General features: G+C 32.8%; 3 protein-coding genes across 7 annotated transcripts; 1 reads left to right on the top strand and 2 right to left on the bottom strand.

The window, feature by feature from the left end:
- Window positions 1-522: 522 nt before the first annotated feature.
- Window positions 523-9,334, top strand: LOC105254280 (phosphatidylserine synthase 1). 4 transcript variants are annotated; one of them, XM_011262839.3, is made up of 7 exons: window positions 523-938; window positions 1,748-2,302; window positions 2,500-2,769; window positions 3,163-3,385; window positions 3,659-3,718; window positions 4,363-4,445; window positions 6,342-6,497. In XM_011262839.3, the coding sequence occupies exons 1-7, from the start codon at window positions 748-750 to the stop codon at window positions 6,358-6,360; spliced, it is 1,401 nt and encodes a 466-aa protein (XP_011261141.1). In that variant the 5' UTR covers window positions 523-747; the 3' UTR covers window positions 6,361-6,497. The 4 variants fall into 4 exon arrangements, with proteins under 4 accessions (XP_011261141.1, XP_011261167.1, XP_025268663.1 ...); XM_011262865.3 differs by having other exon boundaries at window positions 3,659-3,725; XM_011262856.3 differs by lacking the exon at window positions 6,342-6,497 and adding an exon at window positions 9,186-9,334 and having other exon boundaries at window positions 524-938; window positions 3,659-3,725.
- Window positions 4,696-11,280, bottom strand: LOC105254304 (neprilysin-2-like). Of its 2 annotated transcripts, XM_011262886.3 has the most exons (17): window positions 10,914-11,280; window positions 10,042-10,737; window positions 9,727-9,942; window positions 9,149-9,554; window positions 8,979-9,089; window positions 8,742-8,847; window positions 8,483-8,675; window positions 8,079-8,231; window positions 7,917-8,009; window positions 7,581-7,769; window positions 7,296-7,427; window positions 7,000-7,182; window positions 6,791-6,897; window positions 6,293-6,480; window positions 6,040-6,206; window positions 5,672-5,830; window positions 4,696-5,435 (listed from the first exon to the last, which is right to left on the bottom strand). In XM_011262886.3, exons 1-17 carry the CDS (start codon window positions 11,112-11,114, stop codon window positions 5,220-5,222), a joined length of 3,516 nt encoding a protein of 1,171 aa, XP_011261188.1. In that variant the 5' UTR covers window positions 11,115-11,280; the 3' UTR covers window positions 4,696-5,219. The 2 variants fall into 2 exon arrangements, with proteins under 2 accessions (XP_011261188.1, XP_025268661.1); XM_025412876.1 differs by having other exon boundaries at window positions 9,727-10,737.
- A 143-nt stretch (window positions 11,281-11,423) lies between these two features.
- Window positions 11,424-15,906, bottom strand: LOC105254316 (zinc finger protein 341-like). The gene is made up of 9 exons (XM_011262898.3): window positions 15,691-15,906; window positions 15,276-15,350; window positions 14,892-15,153; window positions 14,404-14,758; window positions 13,955-14,149; window positions 13,144-13,707; window positions 12,769-13,038; window positions 12,489-12,698; window positions 11,424-12,254 (listed from the first exon to the last, which is right to left on the bottom strand). The coding sequence occupies exons 1-9, from the start codon at window positions 15,719-15,721 to the stop codon at window positions 12,063-12,065; spliced, it is 2,154 nt and encodes a 717-aa protein (XP_011261200.1). The 5' UTR covers window positions 15,722-15,906; the 3' UTR covers window positions 11,424-12,062.
- Between the last annotated feature and the right edge of the window lie 3,979 nt (window positions 15,907-19,885).

Genomic DNA, 19,885 nt, shown 5'->3' with positions numbered 1-19,885 from the left:
TTCATTACCGCGTATTTAACTTGCTGTTTGTTTCTTCGCGCGTGTTTTCTTAAGAGTAGAAAAAGAGGATTCGAAGAAGTTTAAATAATCGCGCTTTTGGTGTTAAATGCGAAATAAGAACGTATATGTATGTTACTTACGGCAAATAATGTTATTTTTAGGCTCTGGATTAATTTTTTTACTCATAATTAAACGCATCGCTCTCATAGACTTGAAATTCTATCGTCGTCGAATAATCAATTCACAGATAGACATCGTCGCATATATGAAAACTATGATAAATATGGAGTTTTCTAGCAATGCCATACGATTGGCTGTCAAATAGAAAGATTTTCGGAGCTAAAAAATTTTTTATTCGATAAAATGACCCTAGTCTATTTTCTTGCTGGAAAGCTCCCCTAACTATAATCACATTTATTTATAAATATCTGGCCAATCGAATGCCTAATTTAATGAACCGCTGCGATTTTACAGATCCAGAGGCACGTTTTCCTCTCTATATCGCGTCGCTTAGTTCATGACTGATCGAACGCCTGATCGCACCGGCGTGAAGTTGTGCGCTGGTTGGTCGGCTCACGCGCCGTAAATTCACCAAGTTCACGTTGCACGAGTCTGGCATGGTCTAGCACCTAGCACCTCGTGTTACACCACGTTAATCACGTTTACGAGAGAGTCACGATTTGGCGCGAGGAGACAACATGGCGCATCGATGGTGATCGAACAAGGCTAGGACGAGAACCATCGAGGATGTCGATAGCATTCCGGGAGACTGATAGCGACCATGTCGACGATCTCAGGCTTCGCGCCGGAACTGACAGTTTTCCGAGCATCAACGAGAGGCCGGTCGACGACATCTCCCTCGAGTTCTTTTACAAACCGCACACGATTACCCTATTGCTCATCTCCATTGGCGCCGTCATCTACTCGGCGTTCACCAGGTAGCTATAAACCGTCCGTCTCGCTCTTTGGAATCTCTCCCTCTCCCTCTCGCTCGTTCGTTCGTATTTAGATTTTATATCTTCCCATTCCTAATCCTGATGAAATTTATACTCATTGATAAAAATTTCTACTCGAAATCAGCATCGAATCTTGATAAGATGATTTTATGAAAAAAACACAGTACAAGGATTTCTCAATAATGTTTTAGTATCATCACTTTGAATAATGATGCAACATTTATATATTATATATAAGATTCCAATTTTTATACATTTGATGTGTTGGAATTGTTTTTTCTATTTCTTTTCAAGGTGCGTGATAAACTTAATAATTTTACATAAATAAAAGTGAGAAATGATTAAACTTTGCCCTTGGATTGTCTATTATAAGCCATTCATCATGATTATGCTTTTGTTTTGCATATACTATATTTTGTATTTGTTATATAATTTCTTGCATCAATCCTCATTTTATTAATATTTTTGTAAATTAAACTGCATTAATCTTAGTAATCAAAAATTTTAATTGATTTCAATTTGTAAATTTAATTTTTAGATATTTCTAGAAAAATATTTATTCATTGTAACATTTTCATTACGGCTGATAAATATGTAGCAATCATTGTTTGAAAACAACCTGATTGAATGTAATTATTATTTATAATGCAGCTAGAGTGAGAAAATTTTTGTAAATTTTTTGCAAATCATTTTGCATTGTAACTATTATTTGTAAATCATACACCATCTTGTTGTATCATTACACAATATATTATGTGTTCATTATATTCTTTTAAATACCTCAATTTCAGAAATACCACCAATGTTGAAGACAACATGTGGGCAGGCATGTTATGCGTCATTTTCTTCTTCCTCATCATATCTGTCTTAACCTTCCCCAATGGTCCATTCACCAGACCTCATCCAGTAGTATGGAGGATAGTGTTTGGCTGCAGTGTTCTCTATCTGATGGGTCTCCTGTTTATGTTATTCCAAAATTATAAGACAGTCAGGAGAATTCTGGTATGGGTGGATCCAGGTTTAGCATCCTTCCACATTGACATGGACAAGGAATATGGTGTTAATTGCTCAGATATCACCGTAGAAAAAATTTGGAATCACTTGGATGTATTTGCACTGGCTCATTTTCTTGGCTGGGCCTTCAAAGCTATTTTGATTCGTCATCTTGGCATCCTTTGGGCCATTAGCGTTATGTGGGAGGTGACAGAAATCGCCTTTGCACACTTACTACCGAATTTTATCGAATGCTGGTGGGATGCACTGATTCTAGATGTTCTTATATGCAATGGATTGGGTATTTGGGTCGGCCTGAAAATTTGTTCCATATTAGAGATGCGAGAATATAAGTGAGTTTCACACTACTTTATACTACTTTGACATGCAAAAGTTTTAAGAAATTTTGTTGTTAGAAATATATTGTGCTATAAAATTTTATTTCTATTCTTGTATAGAAATTATTTTTATTTCAGAGAGTTTTTTTCTTTTTTTCAACAAAAACTTTAAATCAATATTGAATCCTGTATTAATCTTATTTCTTGAATAGATGGGTTAGTATCCGTGACATCGAGAGTACTACTGGAAAATTGAAGAGAGCAATGTTGCAATTTACTCCTGGAAGCTGGACATCCGTTAGATGGCTAGATCCTACTTGCACACATATGCGATTAGTCGCATTGTGCCAATTAGTGATATTTTGGCAAGTTTCTGAGCTCAATACCTTCTTTTTGAAGCATGTGTACGAGTTTCCGCCATCTCATCCCTTTGTTGTAGCCAGATTAGTGCTGATCGGTGTCATAGTCGCACCATCAGTCAGGTGAGTAGAAAATGTACAATTTTCAATATTCAACATAAATAAAGATAATAGATCTTGAAAGTATAGATTTTTTTAAGAATTTTAAGAGTCTTAAAATCTTATTTGTGAAAAATATGTGTGAATATATTAAAATTCTAAAACATTGGAATTTTATTTCAAGAGAAATATTATGTATATTAAATACATATGTGTGTGTGTGTGTGTGTGTGTGTGTGTGTGTGTGTGTGTGTGTGTGTGTGTGTGTTATATTTTAAAAAATACATTAAGAGAAATCATACATATTATATTAATATTTGTTATGATTTTTGTAAATTTGATACTCTTAATTCTTTGAAATTCTAGTCTCATATAAAATAGTAATATAAAGTAATATAAAATTTTTACAATTTACAGACAGTATTATATGTATGTGACTGACCCAACATGTAGTCGAGTAGGAACTCAGTGTTGGGTCTATGGGGCGATCATGGTGACTGAAGCTCTGCTGTGTATACGTCATGGTGCAGCTCTATTTGAGCGCACTCAAGCTCTTAATATCCTCCTTTGGCTGCTCTGCCAATCTCTAGTCTCTGTTCTTTGTGTTTATGGCTGTGTCTTGTGGCATCAATACTTTGAGGTAAGACTATGTTGTGCATTGTGATCATCTTTTAACATTAAGATCCAAAAAAATACTGCTATATAATTTTTACTATCAGAAAAAAATTAAAAAAAAACATTGCATAATAATATGAATTAAAAATATCGCATAAATCTCCCTTTCTTTCATACAAATTTACTCAATGACCCTATGTGTTGCCATAAGCTGCTCGGTTGTCAATAGCTGATTAGTTATGAATTTTATGATTAACTTTTCTTGTTCATTTCAAATGCATGGTGCTGATTGCTGCAGACGGGAAAGAAAGCCACTATAAGGCGGTCCGTCTCCCATCTAGGCAACTTTAACACAAACGTAAGCGGTATGTGTTGATCATTAGATACTCGATGTGATTTACTGAATTCGCGGCATTTGATTAATCGCTCAGCGCCGCTATCATTATTCTGAAATGTACATTTGTTTGTGACTTATTCGTGTATGCCTCGTCTGACTATTTGTTTCACGATTGATGAATTAAATAATAAAAAATGTCATATTAAATATTCAAATAAATTATAAAATTATTTTATGTAATGTATTTCTTCTTGCATTGTAGAAAATTTACAAATTTTGAGATTCCAAACCTTTGAATATTTATATTCTTGGACTTTTGCATTTACTAAATTCTAAAATTTTGGGGTCTTGAAATAAATTTCTGATATATTCTAAAAATTTAAATTTTCTTATATTCTTAGGAAAGTTTTTGAATCATTACTTCTCTTAAATTCTAAAAATTATATGTATTAATAAATAATTTCTTAATTTTATTGGAAAAAATCCAACATTTGAGAAATCAATTTTAATTAGATATATTTTTTATTTTATTTCTTTCAATGTTTTTAACTTTTTATTTTAATTTATTCTTGAGATTTCTGGAGTCCCGTTTTTAATTGTTACATGTCAGTTGATGATCAAAATATTAGATCAATGTAATTATTTATTTAACATATGTGTTTCAGGGAACATGGTTCGCCGTACGAAATCTGTGGAGGAATTGGATAAAAAGCAACTATGAAGGAAAACTAAAAAGGAACGCTCGACGGTGAGCTATGAACGCTAATGATCTAGTCGAATAAAACAATTGCGCGTAGGAATTCATAGGATGAATGATAATGCGTGCGTGCGAAATTAATTATTTCGGATGTGATGTGGTATAAATGTTTCTAAAGACACTTACTTTGTTCCTCAGAATAAATGAAGAATATTGTTACCATTTGAATGATCCGCGGACGCTCCGATTTAGCGTTCGATTAAGTTCGATATAAGTTTTACAGAAAAATCATTAATTCATATTCATCTCCAAATATGTTTCTATTTGTTTTCATTTGACATAGCTGTAACTTTATCTCGCAAAGAATGCGCTTGACAAATTCACCGAAATACTGCTTTTAAATTTAAGACACATTACATATTTTTCTTGTATACGCGAATAAGAATCTCTATGTACAAATTTAGAGATACAGAAGCAAAACACACGTTTTTTAACTTTTTTTTATATAAGATTGAATTAAAGATATACTCTTACATGTATCGAAGTATCAGCATGTATCGAAACTAAAAAAGAAAATACTTAATATTCTTAATTCCTAACAAAAAATCCAGTCGTTTGTTCGAAGCTATATATTAGGCATTATACATTATCGTTTACTTGTGAATCTTGTAAAACCAACAAACAAACGTGAATTTCGTTTCTGTATCTATCTATTTAGTCTTTCAGTTTGCGTCGTGAATATTTGTAGACTGACTGAGAGTCTATACTGGATAAGATCGCAACGTCCGCGGATGTACGTTCAGTCACATTTTTCGCGAATGGTTTTCACACTGATAGTATGGCGGTCTCCTTGAAATCTATATACGGAAAGACACTGCAAACATCATTGGGCGCGATCTGCGAACCCACTCGGCAATTCCACGCTTCGGCGAGGAGTTTATTGTTCGATGCAGAGACGAACACGTGAATTCGGTTTGGCAAGTCCTCGCTCTCATGCAAAGAGATGTACGACGACGTAAGTGGTGTCTTCGTGCAATATGTCTGCAAGTGGCAGAGATAAAACTCAATAAGTGTTAATCTTTCGGATCGATTCAAGGTCGGTCAGTTTCGAGGATACCGAGATTTTTTGGATTTTACTATTATCCAAAAGTCTGAAGATTACGAAGAACTACAGAATTTTCCTCGGAAATAATCCGAGGATCGTGAGAACCCTTCCTCTCCTCACTAAATAAGACTATTGTTAAAAACTAATGTAAACCAAACTGTGACAACAGTACCTGAGCGTAGGCGAGATAGAATAATTGGTCGATGTGGAGTTTTATCCATGGAAGTTTTGTCCTCCTCTCTGCATTCGATCTTATAAGAGCCAAAGTATCATAGGCTAATCTGAGTCCCATGATTTCAGACAACCGCTCGTTCAAGGTCAACCGCGGAATCTAAAATATTTCGACATCTAAAAGTATCGACAATTTGCAAACAATTCAATAAATTAGGCGATTCGCATAATTGTATCTTATTTTAAACCTTATTGCAGAATCTTTTTTAATCATATTGTTTCATTACATAGATATTTATTGCACAATGCGATGTACACATTATGCAATATAGGATTAAATATTCTAAAGAGAATTAAGTATTCATTTACCATAAATGACACCGTCTGCTCAGTGAAGGATAATGTCATGTTCATAGGTTCTTGATATAAATTTTCCTTTTGACAGTTGATATAATCGTCAAAGTTTGTGTCCGTGAATTCGTTCTCATACATCAAAGAGTCTTGAATATTCCTGGTTTGGTTCCAATAGTGTATACCTATAACAAAGGAACGAATAATTGAAAATTCTGATTTCAAAACAGAATATAAATATTCATTTATATAATTAGCATGTTCCATTTACCATTTGCATCGAAATGATGGGCGATCTGATGTGCTATTAAATTTCCAAGTGTCGCCAGCAGAAGATAATCGAAGGAGAGTTCGTCGTTTATCAAGGACCAATCGATGATACCATAAGGAATCACGACAAGATTCAGGCCGTAAATCGCTTGCGCCTTCGACTGGAATGGCGTCGCATAATACGTCCAACTACGTGATTTATAGAAATATAAAAATTTAGATTTAAATTATAATATTAGCATGCTTTATAAGATATTTAAAAGGCAAAATAAAATTAAAAAATTTAAATTAAATTTAAAGAGGAAGAAATCTAAAATTCTTTTTTGGAACTTCTAGATTTAAAACTTTCAAAATCTAATAATATACTATTTGCAAAATTAAATCTAAGATGTTAATCTCTGTGTTTTTTAGGAGGGAAAAATACCAAGAATTTATAAATTTAAAAAATTACGGATGTAGAAGCTGAATTAATTAATTAATCACAAATTATCTTACTTACATTTGTTTCGGATCGCCGACTTTTCTTTTTAATTCGGTATATATTAAAGTTCTGTATCTTTTCAACAGAGTCATCGAGTTATTGAAATAATTGTCATACAAAATTATCTGAAATTCAATTTTCAATGTATACGATGTAAAAACTAAATGAGATCCATAATGATAAATCTTCAGTTTTTTTGATAAAATAGTAAGAGTAAAAAATATTACCTGTGGCACATTATATTCATTGTATAACAAGTCTCTATTCTTGAAGTACGAAATAACAGGCAGTGCAAGCTCGAGACTATCGATTTTCTTCAACAATTCTTGTCGTCCTTCTTCTCTGGCCCATTGCGCTTCTTCAGTTTTTATCTTTAGCGTTCGTTTTAGCTCATTGAACATTTTTTCCGTCTTAAGCAATATAATAGAAATCATCAAAAAGAGTATAAAAAGAAATCCAAAAAATTTACAATTTTCTTTGTATTTAATATATTTTATTTATATTAAAGTTATTTTAAACTTACCATTTTATTCATTTGTGCTATTTCATGATCAGTAAAGGAAGATATATATAAACTGGATGCTTCCAGCTGTAGGAGATAGGTAGTAATATGCAGACAATGATCTTTCACATTATTACGTCTTGGCAGCACTAACTGTAAAGTTTATTTTATTATAAAGGTTTTAATTAATTACAAAACATAGAAAATAATTCTTGTTTATTAAATTTATAGCTCTTATTATAATTGAACTTATTTATGTATGTTATTCACCAAAATATAAAAGAGCTTACATAAAATATTAATTACCTCGTGATAAAGTTTATGTGCATATAATCCTATTATCGCATTTTTAAGTCCTACAGGATCCTCTTTGCTGAATTTCTCTAATATTTGTAAACCTTTAACTAATGCAGAGTGAAAATAAACTTGGATATTAGCTTCACTAGTTATTATATACATTCCTGTTAGTGAATGAATTAATTGCGTCCAATTTACCTGCAATAGGAAAGATAAAAAATCGCTAAGATATCATTTAGAAGATTAAATATTGTTTTCCTTTTTATATTCTGTTTCACAAAAATTATGAAATTTTTCTTTCACAGAGAAATCTGTTTTATTGAAATTGTCTACACTTTTACTTACAAAAGTGCTATTGCTTTGCAATTCGTCTAAACTTATTTTGCTGTAATCCTTCAGTATATATGCTTCCCGTATTTCACTTTTGGATGGAAAATGCTGCAAAATGAATATTATTTCACCATGAAATCAAAAACTAAACTATTAACTTTGTTAGATTTCAATTACCGAAAAATATCCTTGTATTAGAACAGTGTCGATCACATGGATGGTTTCCTCTATTCTTTTCAATCTTTCTTCGTAACTATCATTTAAATTTTTAAAAACATTAAACACTATTAGAGCTTCCTTAATGGACTTTATAAATTCTCTTGTATCACTCTGAAAAAACAAATGGAAATAATTACTCACATACATTCACTTTTATTAATCTGTTGTATTTACTTTTTAATTTATTTTAATTATCTATTTATATTTCTTTTCTTATTAATCGTAGTCTAAATAAAAGTTTCAGCAAAAGACTAAATTCTAAAAAGAATAAAAAATGATTTTTTTATAGAAAATAAAATTGTTTTTATATTAAAAATATTTACTTTATATATTTTGATAATTTGAACAAATTATGTTTGTACCTTGCATCTTTTATAATTATTATACAAAATTTCAAGATCCACGTAATGTCCTTCCGTCTCAATGTCACTCTCGAAGCATGGATCTTCCTCCATATATTTGAAAGGACTCTCATATGTTGTAGGTCCTATCTTAAGTGTAAAACTATTTGGACGATATTCATCCAATTCTGGCACGACATCAAATAAAAGTGCGCTGCAAAATAATTTTAATTTATAATATTTTTATAAAATTATGAAGAAAAAGTCTTCAAGAACTTACCTATGATATGACATTAATTGCGCTAATAAATAAGTGAAATCTACATAATTAACAGCCCATGTGGCATTTATATAAAGCTCTTCAATTTCATTTAACGCATTATTTGCTGCAACAAAATTAATTAATAAAGATAATGATTGTTCTTTGTAATTTTATTTTTATATTTGTAAATTTGTATTCAAGATTATTGTTTGTATAATCTAACAAAGTTAATATGCTTAAAAATCTTATTTTTACCCATTTCTACTCTTTCGTTAAAGTTAAAATTTCTCTCGTATTGTATGCAACTGTCATAGTACGTTGCAAAATTTGAGTGCATGTTTTCGTGTTTCTCTTTTAACATCTGTCCTAAAACATTAAAAATAATGTTAATAATTAATATAATTTATTTATAATAATCAACATACTGGCAATTCGTTGATAATTTTTGGATTTTTGAATTAGATTTCCATCCATCAACTGCGGATCCGCCTCGAAACCACCGCAAGCGTACTCGTAAAAATCTTCACAAGGATCGGCCGTATGATTCATGTAAGACAACATCTTGCTGGCAATCTGTTTGCAGTGACCTGTTTCGCAAATATTCGTGTCCTCGTCAGAAGATGTAGTTCTTCCTGTGATTATAAGCATCGTGTCATCGAGGTTTATTGTACTTTGTGTCGTATAATTGTAAAAAGGAGAAATAGTAGTTGTGTTTGTATTATTTATTAATGCCTTATATTCTTCGGTGATAGACAAAATCACACTCTCATTGTACTTTTGAGTAGTTTCACTATAGTTCTTTAATGTCGCATTTGTCATGTCTTCAGCTTCCTACGAATTAAATATTATAAATATTGATATAAATTTTTCCTGCATATTTTAAAAAGATGACGATTATCTTTAAATCAAAAACAAAACTTTAAATTATAATGTATTACATATATTAATTTGTTAGTTATTTTTATATATTAATTTATTAATTATTTGTTAATTGTTATATTACGTTTCCGATTTTTGTAGTTGCTGAGGACCTCTCATCTCTAGCTGAAGAATTCTCTCTCGTTACATTTTCATTAATTAATGCCGGACTATACTCTAGATTGGTTGTAGATTCTTTATAATTTAAATCTGTTGTTGAATATTTAATATTTTCAGCTTCTTCAAGATCTGATTGAGTCGACGACGTTGAAATGATTATATTGTTTATTGCTACATTGGACTGTGATTTATCAAAATAATTATACGGATCGGAAAAATATTTAGTACTCGTACTACTATCAGAATCGGTCGGAAAACTCGGTGTTGTGATATTACTTACAATAGCAGCTTCCAATCTCTCATATTTATTAGTGGAATTTTCGGTAGCATATTCTTTAAATCCTTGATATAATTCGTCATATAAATTTTCATATAATCCTTCGTTTAATTGAGATGATAATGTTGAAATATTATCAGTTGTATTATCAGCTTTTGATTCCTCTGTGCTGTAATACATAGAGGAAGAATATCTATCAGTCGTAGATTCATCAGATTTCGAAGATGCAACATCCTCTATAATATCGACAATTGTAACATTGTAATTTAACGTAGCGTCGCTAACAATTGGTTCATTTGGCAATGTTGAAGCTGTATCGATAGTATTAGTTACAATATCATTTGATAAAGTAACTACATCAATGTCTTCTTCTGTAGTTTCTGTATAATTAACAATTTTTTTCATCGTAGAAAAATTTTCAGTTTCTTTTTCAGATACAGTCACAGAAGACGTAACTACATCATCCTCGGTTGTGCTATTTTCAGAATAACGTTCGAAATGATGAAATCCTTTAATGTTCTTTTTCGAATATTTTTCAGTAATGACATCGACATTTTTTGTTGATTCTGCTATCTCTGCGTTCGTAGTGGATGTAGTGGTTGTTTCTGGAGTCATCGAAGTCGGGAGTCGTGGATTCATTGATAGATCTGTCATGATTGAAATCGGTATTGCCTCTTCTGTGCGTTCTTCATAATGATGCTATGTAAAATATTTATTAAAATTATTAAAACAAGTTCTTCTTAAGGCTTTGATTAATTAATATATTGAGCCAATATAATTAAGAGATAATTATTGAATTCTTTGTTGAATATCTATCGTTTCTTATTTTTCATACAATTTTCATACAATTTTGTAATCTTAATTAATAGCATTACCTGTGGCTCATATTCAGTGTATTCATTCTTGTATTCTCTGTAACTTCGCGTTTTCCAGGGTATGCAAGCGATAATAAGAATAAGGCACATAAAAAAGAAGATGAGCAAGGTGATGAGACAATTTCTGTATGATTGATCACGTTGAGCGACCTTGCCTTCTTCCCGATTGTTGATCTGATACGTTTTTTTGTAAAAGGGCATGGTCTCTTTCTTTCAATTAACACTATGTATATTGATTTGCTTACAACTAAAATTTTTGATCGTACGCCGTAAAATGTACATAACAACTAACGTTGCGTACCTCAATCTTTCAAAGATGCTGATTGCGGTTTTGTTTGACCACTTCCTTCCGAATATTATCGCACAAGGAAACTCTTGCGCGATAAAACTTTTAAATTAATAAACTTTTCGCTTACATAATGCATTCGATCTGAAGTTAAAATATATAACTATGTATAAATATGAATTTCCGGAGTTAATAATTTGTGATTTTGAGAATTGATTAATACGAGAAGGAGAAGAGCGCATTAATTGGGATTCAAATCTAATGGACAAAAATTTCAGGAATGACAATAATAAAAACTTTGCTGAATCTATTTCATAAAATTGATATTCTTTCTTAAAAGTTATCTTATATTTCTCACACAATTGTGTGAAAATTCTGGTAAATTTTTTATTTTATAACAAATAAATTAAAAAGATGTCGCGCTGCGCTGAACATTTCGTTACAATTCTCAAATATCATGCACACTTATTCTATTGTTAAAAAAATTTAACGAACAAAAGTGTTCAAAAGGATACTCGAAGTATCATTAAAACTACTGTGACTATAAGATGAGTTTTTTCATAGAAGAATTGAAATTGTGACAACAACATCGAACATCTTCGATGTGTGCGCATATATATATATATATATATAAGTTACTTATATATCAATAGAGCATTTATAATATAATTATCACAGATATGTAAACTACAAAATACCGTACGCGAATATAAAATGCAATTTACGTTTTCGCCGATGATCCCATTGCACGTGCTACGACTTGTCTACATTCTAATTTGTTGTACAATTTAAATACGAATCAAAAATATATATATACATATGTGCATGTATGTATATATATGTATACGTATTGCAAAATCTCTCTACTCGCTCGTATTGGGCGAGTAGAACTCTATGTTGCGTTTAAAATCATCCTCAAAGTTTATAACCGGCGAATCGGATCGCTCGTTTAATTCATTACCGATTGATTGAACCTTTGAGACGAAAAGGATATTTCCTGTTCTCTTGCAAAATTCTTCATCGAAATCGTCAGACTTGAATGTTTCAGAGGCGATCTGCAATGAGATTAAGAAATTTAAGAAAATAAATGCAAATAAAACAGAAAAAAATGATAAAATTTACGTATGATTTTAAAAAGAAAAACAAAAATAAAAGCGAAATAATTAATATCCTTTCAACAAGAAAATGATAAATAATAAAATTAAAATGAAATTAGAAAAAAATAAAAATTGAAAGGAGAATTATATTTTGAAAAAGATATATAAAGAGTGATTTAAACAATAAATTACTTTTCTTTCGATTTCATCGGCCTTAAGTTTTTCCAATTTCTCTTTATCGAGTAGTGGAGCAGTCTTTAATAATGTCTGTCTCTTTGGGGTTGGTTTCCTTGGTTTAAACGATCCGGACGCTTTTTTTGGTAGCTGTGAGCTTGTATGTTTTTTAGCTTCGCTTAATTGTTCACAATTATGGGTAACTAATTGTTCTTTAGTCTTAAAAGCCTGTATAACAATAATAATCAGTTATCGAAAAATGAATCGATTAATATTTTAAATCGAGAGTGGGACTTACGTGAGAGCAAATATCACACTTGAGGCTGTGCTTGTTCATTTCATGATGCTTGAGGGCCTGTGCCCGATGGAAATTACGATTACAATGGCTGCAGCTGAATCGTTTGACATTGCTGTGCGTCAACAGATGCCGTTTGAGCTTATCCGGTCGTGAGAACTCGCTCATGCAGCCAAGATAACCACGAAACGGGCACTTAAGTCTCTTTGTCAGGTCATGGATCAACATGTGCCGTCCCAGTCGATCTTTCCGCTTGAATCTAGCCGGACAATGCTGCGAATTCAAATATCAACTATAAGTATCATTTTTTAAAGCTACAACAATATGCAATCCTATTTTAAACAATTAATTACTCTGTATAACTACTTTTTTACTTACTGGACAGGTAAAAGGTGTCTCTTCGCTGTGTATCAGTTTATGATTGGCCAGGTACTGTTCGGTTTTGAAAGCTTTGCCGCAATCCTCGCAGGCAAATCTCGCTGACGCCGAATGGGTCTTGAGATGACGACGTAAAAATCTCTCAATGAGGAAGCTTTTGCCGCAATGCAAGCACGCGTAGTCGTGCGTAGTAGTTTCTTGATGGTGTTGCAACGCCTCGAGGTTTGAGAACGACGATTTGCAGATCGAGCAGCAGTAGTACTTCTCCGTAGTCTTTTGTTTCTGGACGGAGTGAACGTACTGATGGCGACCGAGATCCGAGAGGGTACTGAACACTTCGCCGCATACGTGACATCGGTACTCCGAGCATTTGTGACTACGTGTATGCTCCAAAAACTCCTCCAGTTCCGAAAACATCATGCTGCAGCTGCTCTGCACACATTTGTACACTTTTAGCGCTAGATGCGAGACGATGAGATGGCCTTTCAGAGCCTTGTATGAATCGAATGTTTCTTTGCAGAATTGGCAGTGATACGTTCGGTCGATACTTCCATCTGGAGGTGCCTGATATTTTAGAAGAAAATAGAAAAATATATGTAAAAATTACTGTATACTATTAAAATTAAATTAAAAATAAAATTGTGCATTTTTAAAATATAAAATTATGTTGTGTTTTAAAATATAGTTTTAATCTTATAACAAAACTTGATATAATAATTAAAAACGTTCCTATTTTTATAGCATAAGACATATTTTTCCTTTTTTTATGAAGAAATTCAAATAATACAAGTTTTAATTAGACTTTTTTTACCTCAGGTGGTAATGAGTGAATGGCAGTACCAGGCCAGACTTTGTGTGAAGACATATGTTTCTTCACATTTGATTTCTGTGCAAATGCACGACCGCACACTACACATTGATAAGGCTTCTCTCCAGTATGAGAACGTTCATGTTGCTGCCAATAGAATTTCTTTGCAAATTGCTTATTGCAATAACCACACTTATACTGCAACAATGTAATAAAATATATATTTTATTATATATTTTATTATTTTATTACAAAAATATAGTGTATATTTTAATTTGTTAACTTATTCATTAATCTATAAAGAATAGACTAAGAAAAAAATTCTACAATTATATTTTATAAATTAATTAAATGTTTATAAAATTACATTTATCATATATTTTAATAATGTAAAAAAATCGAATTTTATAGGTTTTATTTATTTAAATTAAAGTCAATACCATAATACATACCTTTAAGTTTTGTGTTTGACTAATGTCATTTTCTAGTTCACTGGGCAAATTATCCTGGAAGGATATTTCGTTGTCCTCAAAGCAAGGTTCATTGTCATCCAAGAACGGTTCATCCGTCACAGGCGGCTCGTCCGCCACCGATGGCTCGTGGTCCATCAACAAAGTGCTAGGATGTTCGGACTGACTCGAGGCGTCCTCCTGTGAGCTGACATCATTTTGCAGTTGTATTGTCGGCACATCATTCGACTCACCTCCCGTCGCCTCAACAAAAGAATTCAGATTTTCTGTGCTTAAGATGATTGGCACATTGAATGTGGAATCTGTTGAAAAGTAATTGGCAGCCTCTTGGTCCACACTACGATAAAATCAATTAGATAAAGATATATATTTAAAAAAGCTTTATAAAAATAAAGAGTAATAATTAAATTAATACACTTTACATATAATTATATATTACATATTTATAATTATTAATTATAGCAATGTACCTAAATAGCATGTTTGCTTCTTCAAGGATAATAGGTTCTCCAAGCTGAAAGGTTTCCTGTGAATTATATTGCGATTCATCTGGAGTGGCATCTTCAACATGCATCACCTGACTTTCATCATTTGTCAGGAATTGAGTCAAGTCCACTGTCTGCTCCTGCGTCTTTTGATGTGTTCTTTTGTGGAGCACAAACATCTGCAGTGATGTAAACTGACTCTTGCACTTGCCACATTGGAATATATCTTCCTCATCCTGATCAATCGCTGTTGAGAAAATATCAACAAGTATTATAATTCTTATAATTCTTATAATATATGATTAAAGAATATTGAAACATGCATGAAAAGAAAATGTTTTCAGATATCTGCTTTGCGCTTATGTATACCTGACTGCTCAACTTCGGCTATCAAGGTCTGTGACTCCAACAAGGATTGCACAGAGGAACCGTCTAGAGAGACATCTATAAGAATGAAGAGAATTGAATAATATTTAGCAAGATTGAATATTCTTTCTAGCAATGATGAGTTTTTATTGATTTAAAATAAGATATTTCAAGAATGTTATTGTCACACAAAATGAGTTAAATTAAAATACAGTCAGAGTGATAATGATTTCTACCTAGAAAATTTTTCAAATTATCAGAAACAGAAACAGAGTAGATGTACCAATTCCTGAATGTATTGAAAAGTGTCAAAAAGCGAGGATATTAAAAGCACGAAAAAAATATCGGAGCTCGAGGAAAAGAAGATTGTTGATGTTTCCGGGATTGGTTAACCCCACCTATTCCGGTGCGCCTTTACCTGTCAAAGCGTCCAGGATAGAATGCGCCATGTTTCAGAATCAGCACGTCATTTTAGCAAACGGAGAAATGAAGGAACGAGACTTAACTCTCGCGAGTCAACGAAGGGACATTCGTCATTCCCTTCAGAATGGAAACATAACAAACCCCTCACTTTCTCACATCCTTGTTGCTGCGAAGCAACGCACTGATCGATACCTAACCTCAAAACCCAACATCGCGCAATGACGTTAGGATGCGTTTTCACTTGACGCTACAAAGTGGGTTTCCATTTAGCGACACAAGTCGACACAAGCGTCATTCTATCTTTTTTCAATGAATAACAATAAACAAAGATAGAATGACACTTGTGTTGACTTGTGTCGCTAAATGGAAAGCACCCAGTAGCGTCAACCATTGGTTGAACAAAGAAGCAACTACTTACTTCTTTGTTCAACCAATTGTTGACGCTAGAAACCAGCGGCAAATTAAAATCACTAGACTTTCTCTAGATATGGCGTCAATAAAATAAAGTTCAAACAGTTTCAACTTTTTCAGTGTGTAAAGCGGCCTTTTCATTGACGCTACTTTTTAGCGTCAATGAAATTGCACCTAACAGTTGGCAGCCCTACGAGATAAGCTGTGCAGCACTGCGCGTATATAAAATAAATTTGAAATCGCTTCTAGCCTAACCATCTTCACGCGATCGACTTTATTTGAATTGCACGGCATCGCATCGAATTATGATGCGGCGCCGATTTGTTCGAACGTAATTCGAGACATCGCGATGCTGTATAAGCGTCGAATGAGCACGAATTGTCACGCAAATATGATAAATCATCTACTCACCGTTCACCGGCTGTTCCACAGGCCGCTCCACTCGCTCGCCTCGGGACGTCCCATTCCGATCTTGATGCGCACGATATCATCAACGCGAACGCGCGACACCTTATTCGGCACTCCCGATATTCGCTCGCATCCGATAATCATCATCAAGGGCGCAAATAACGCGACGCGACTTCGCTCCATCTTCGCGATCGCGCTATCACTGAACTGTGAAAAATAGCTGTCGCGCACTTTCACCGACATATTATGAAAGTCGCGCGATCATCCTTGAACACTTTCGACGCTCTTTCACTCGCGATATTCGTTTAAAAACGGTTAAAAGACGCGAAAAATGCGGACGTACGACGATCCGTGTAACTGCGTGTGACTCCGATTCGCGTATGACGTCGCAGTGACGTCACGCGCCAACATGGCGGCCGAACCAGTGCGCACTGGTTCGGCCGCCATGTTGGCGCGTGACTGCTACGTCATACGCGTCATAGTACGTCATACGCGTCATACGTGACTTGGAGTCATACGCAGTTACACGGATCGTCGTACGTCCGCATTTTTCGTGTCTTTTAACCGTTTTTAAACGAATATCGCGAGTGAACGAGCGTCGAAAGTGTCGAAGGATGATCGCGCGACTTTTATAGTGTGTCGATGGAAACGCGCGACAGCGATTTTTGACGACATTCAGTGATGGCGTCATCGCGAAGATGGAGCGAAGTTGCGTCGCATTATTTACGCCCTTGATGATGATTATCGGATGCGAGCGAATATCGGGAGTGCCGAATAAAGTGTCGCGCGTTCGCGTTGATGATATCGTGTGCATCAAGATCAGAATGGGACGTCCCGAGGCGAGCGAGTGGAGCGGCCTGTGGAACAGCCGGTGAACGGTGAGTAGATGTGATTTATTATCATATTTGCGTGACAATTCGTGCTCATTCGACGCTTATACAGCATCGCGATGTCACGAATTACGTTCAAACAAATCGACGCCGCATCATAATTCGATGCGATGCCGTGCAATTCAAATAAAGTCGATCACGTGAAGATGGTTATACTAGAAGCGATTTCAAATTTATTTTATATACGCGCAGTGCTGCACAGCCTATCTGATAGGGCTGCCAACAGTTAAACGATAAATTTGTTTGATCTAACCTAACCTAACCTAACCTGTCTAAACTGTCTTTGGATGTCGAATGTAAACACAAGCATATGCTGCCTGGATTGTATCATGCTTTTAAAAATAATATTTAATTATTTCATTAGTGTATTACATTTTATTACGTAGTATATTAATCGTATTAAATGTGCGACGTACAGTTTTACACATTTTAATGAGAAGCATATAATATAATTGGTTAGGTTAGATTAAATTAAAACAAGCTGCTGTGATTCATTTAAAGTAATAGGATTAATTTGACGAATGTGCAGCTATTGAAGTTTGTGCAGACATGATATTTGTGGACACATTTTTAAAGTAATCATGAGTGTCTTATCTCATCTCGATTACATGAAATTAAAATATAAAATATTTATGTATTCCATATTAACGTTATTCATTACAAGTACTATATTACTACATTATAAGTACTTTTCTTATATCTCAATCATATTCAACCATTTATTTCATCGATGAAGCTTTTCATATATCGCAGACAATATGATACTGTTTGTGGAATTTTACACAGGTAATACATGGCACAAAAATAATTTGTTCTAAAGTATTGTGCACATTTCTCAAAAATAAATCAAATTAAATTATTTTCAGAATCCAAACATCGCTACATTGCTAGGATTGTATCTTATTATAACTGCGATATTATCACCTTTTAATATGTGTGCACAGTATTACATACGTAAAATATATAAATTTATTTGAAACGTATGGAAATCTCTATCTTATTTATAATATTTATGATATTATAAAAGAAAATTGTAACTCTAATGAAACAGAGCGGTGAAATAATTGGATGATACTTATGCTGGTCTACGATGTTTACCCTTTTTTCACCATTAGACTGGTGCTTTTTTTATTATACAGATGTTATCTGTAAATATAGTACTCGTAATGTTGTTTCTGTATCACTGTAAGCACACAAAAATGATACCATTTGCAAGTAATTATGTTATACTTATATATCATAAGAAAGAGAAAATAAAATAAAAGTTGAATACTGAATGTGCTCTAAAGTAAATCTCATCTAAATAAATAAATGCATAAATGTGCGCCTCACATTTCTCATGAAAAAAATACATAATATTAATCTTTACGTATTATTATTTTTAGATTTGTTTTTTATTCTTTTAAATTTTCTAGATGCACTTTTCTTCTCTCTTTCTTTCGAACTACTAAATATAGATCTATCATTTTTAATATAGATCTGTCATTTTTAGTGTACATTATTGCAGTAAGTGGAATAAAGAGCATATCTTTTGGCATTTAAAATGTACAGGAAAGTCAGTTTTATCTGATGCGTTTTTTTCAATAGAAATATCTGAAAAAATTCATACGTCTTTTCTAATCTTAGTCTTTCTAAATAAGAATTAGAATAATAAATTTGCAAAATAATTTGCTTTAATATATTTTTAGTGCAAACATATGAAGCAAAGTGCTCAAGGTGCATCACTATGAAAACATAGATAGAATAAAAAGTAGATCGTATACAAAAGAATTAAAATATTTACACTACATATTTGATATAGCATTTAATCGATATGTGCAGTAATACAATAAAATCTAATTTTCTCTCGAATTTTTTCACGAAATTTAAACTACTAGAAAAATATCAAATATTCAAATTGTTCAATAGTCTTGCCAAAAAAGCAGTTCTCGCTTAAAGAATCTTTAGAAAAAAAAAATAAAAAAATTCTAAAGAAAAAAAAGGACAACAAATTTTTAATCTGACATGGATATTTAATTTTATACTAATATTTTTAATGTAACACTTCATTTATAAAGATTTTATTTTGTGAAACGTTTATACATAAAAGTACAGTGATTATAAGGCTTCTTTAATCTATTGTTTCATCCTCACTTTGTTTTTCGTCTATAAAATATTTGTGCTTCTGGATACTTTTCTCTGGAAGCTTTATGCAATGTGTGTAACCTAAATCTGTTAACGTACAAGTATTAGAGTAACGGAATAAGTATATGTAATTTGATTAAAAATACGTTTCTTATATGAATTTTTAAATACATATTTTATTATACTACAAATAAAAAAAATTATGCTTGCGCGACGGGATTTTAACAATTTACCGACATGCACAAAATGATGACTTTACCGGCAGTCGAAGTATCTAGACTACGTAATTCTGGCGTTTAACGCGAATGCAGATGGCGATACTAAACAGCAAAAAAGATGGCCGTATTGTGTGAAACG

Source organism: Camponotus floridanus, unplaced genomic scaffold (assembly GCF_003227725.1).
Source record: "Camponotus floridanus strain SB8 unplaced genomic scaffold, Cflo_v7.5 scaffold58, whole genome shotgun sequence".
NCBI classification, from domain to species: Eukaryota; Metazoa; Arthropoda; class Insecta; order Hymenoptera; family Formicidae; genus Camponotus; species Camponotus floridanus.
The sequence above is the reverse complement of the archived record's forward strand: the minus strand, read 5'-3'. Positions and strand labels throughout refer to the sequence as shown.

Excerpts from the sequence above, each read along its gene's own strand:
- LOC105254316 (XM_011262898.3), bottom strand. The coding sequence starts at position 15,721 with ATGGCGCATTCTATCCTGGACGCTTTGACAG. Across the intron at positions 15,351-15,690 it reads TATCCTGGACGCTTTGACAG|ATGTCTCTCTAGACGGTTCC; the intron begins GTAAAGGCGCAC and ends TCATTCTTATAG. Across the intron at positions 12,699-12,768 it reads AGTGTGATATTTGCTCTCAC|GCTTTTAAGACTAAAGAACA; the intron begins GTAAGTCCCACT and ends ATTGTTATACAG.
- LOC105254304 (XM_025412876.1), bottom strand. The coding sequence starts at position 11,114 with ATGCCCTTTTACAAAAAAACGTATCAGATCAACAATCGGGAAGAAGGC. Across the intron at positions 8,676-8,741 it reads CAATTAATGTCATATCATAG|CGCACTTTTATTTGATGTCG; the intron begins GTAAGTTCTTGA and ends ATTATTTTGCAG. Across the intron at positions 6,481-6,790 it reads GTCGGCGATCCGAAACAAAT|TTGGACGTATTATGCGACGC; the intron begins GTAAGTAAGATA and ends TAAATCACGTAG.
- LOC105254280 (XM_011262839.3), top strand. The coding sequence starts at position 748 with ATGTCGATAGCATTCCGGGAGACTGATAGCGACCATGTCGACGATCTC. Across the intron at positions 2,303-2,499 it reads TTAGAGATGCGAGAATATAA|ATGGGTTAGTATCCGTGACA; the intron begins GTGAGTTTCACA and ends TTTCTTGAATAG. Across the intron at positions 3,719-4,362 it reads TAGGCAACTTTAACACAAAC|GGAACATGGTTCGCCGTACG; the intron begins GTAAGCGGTATG and ends TATGTGTTTCAG.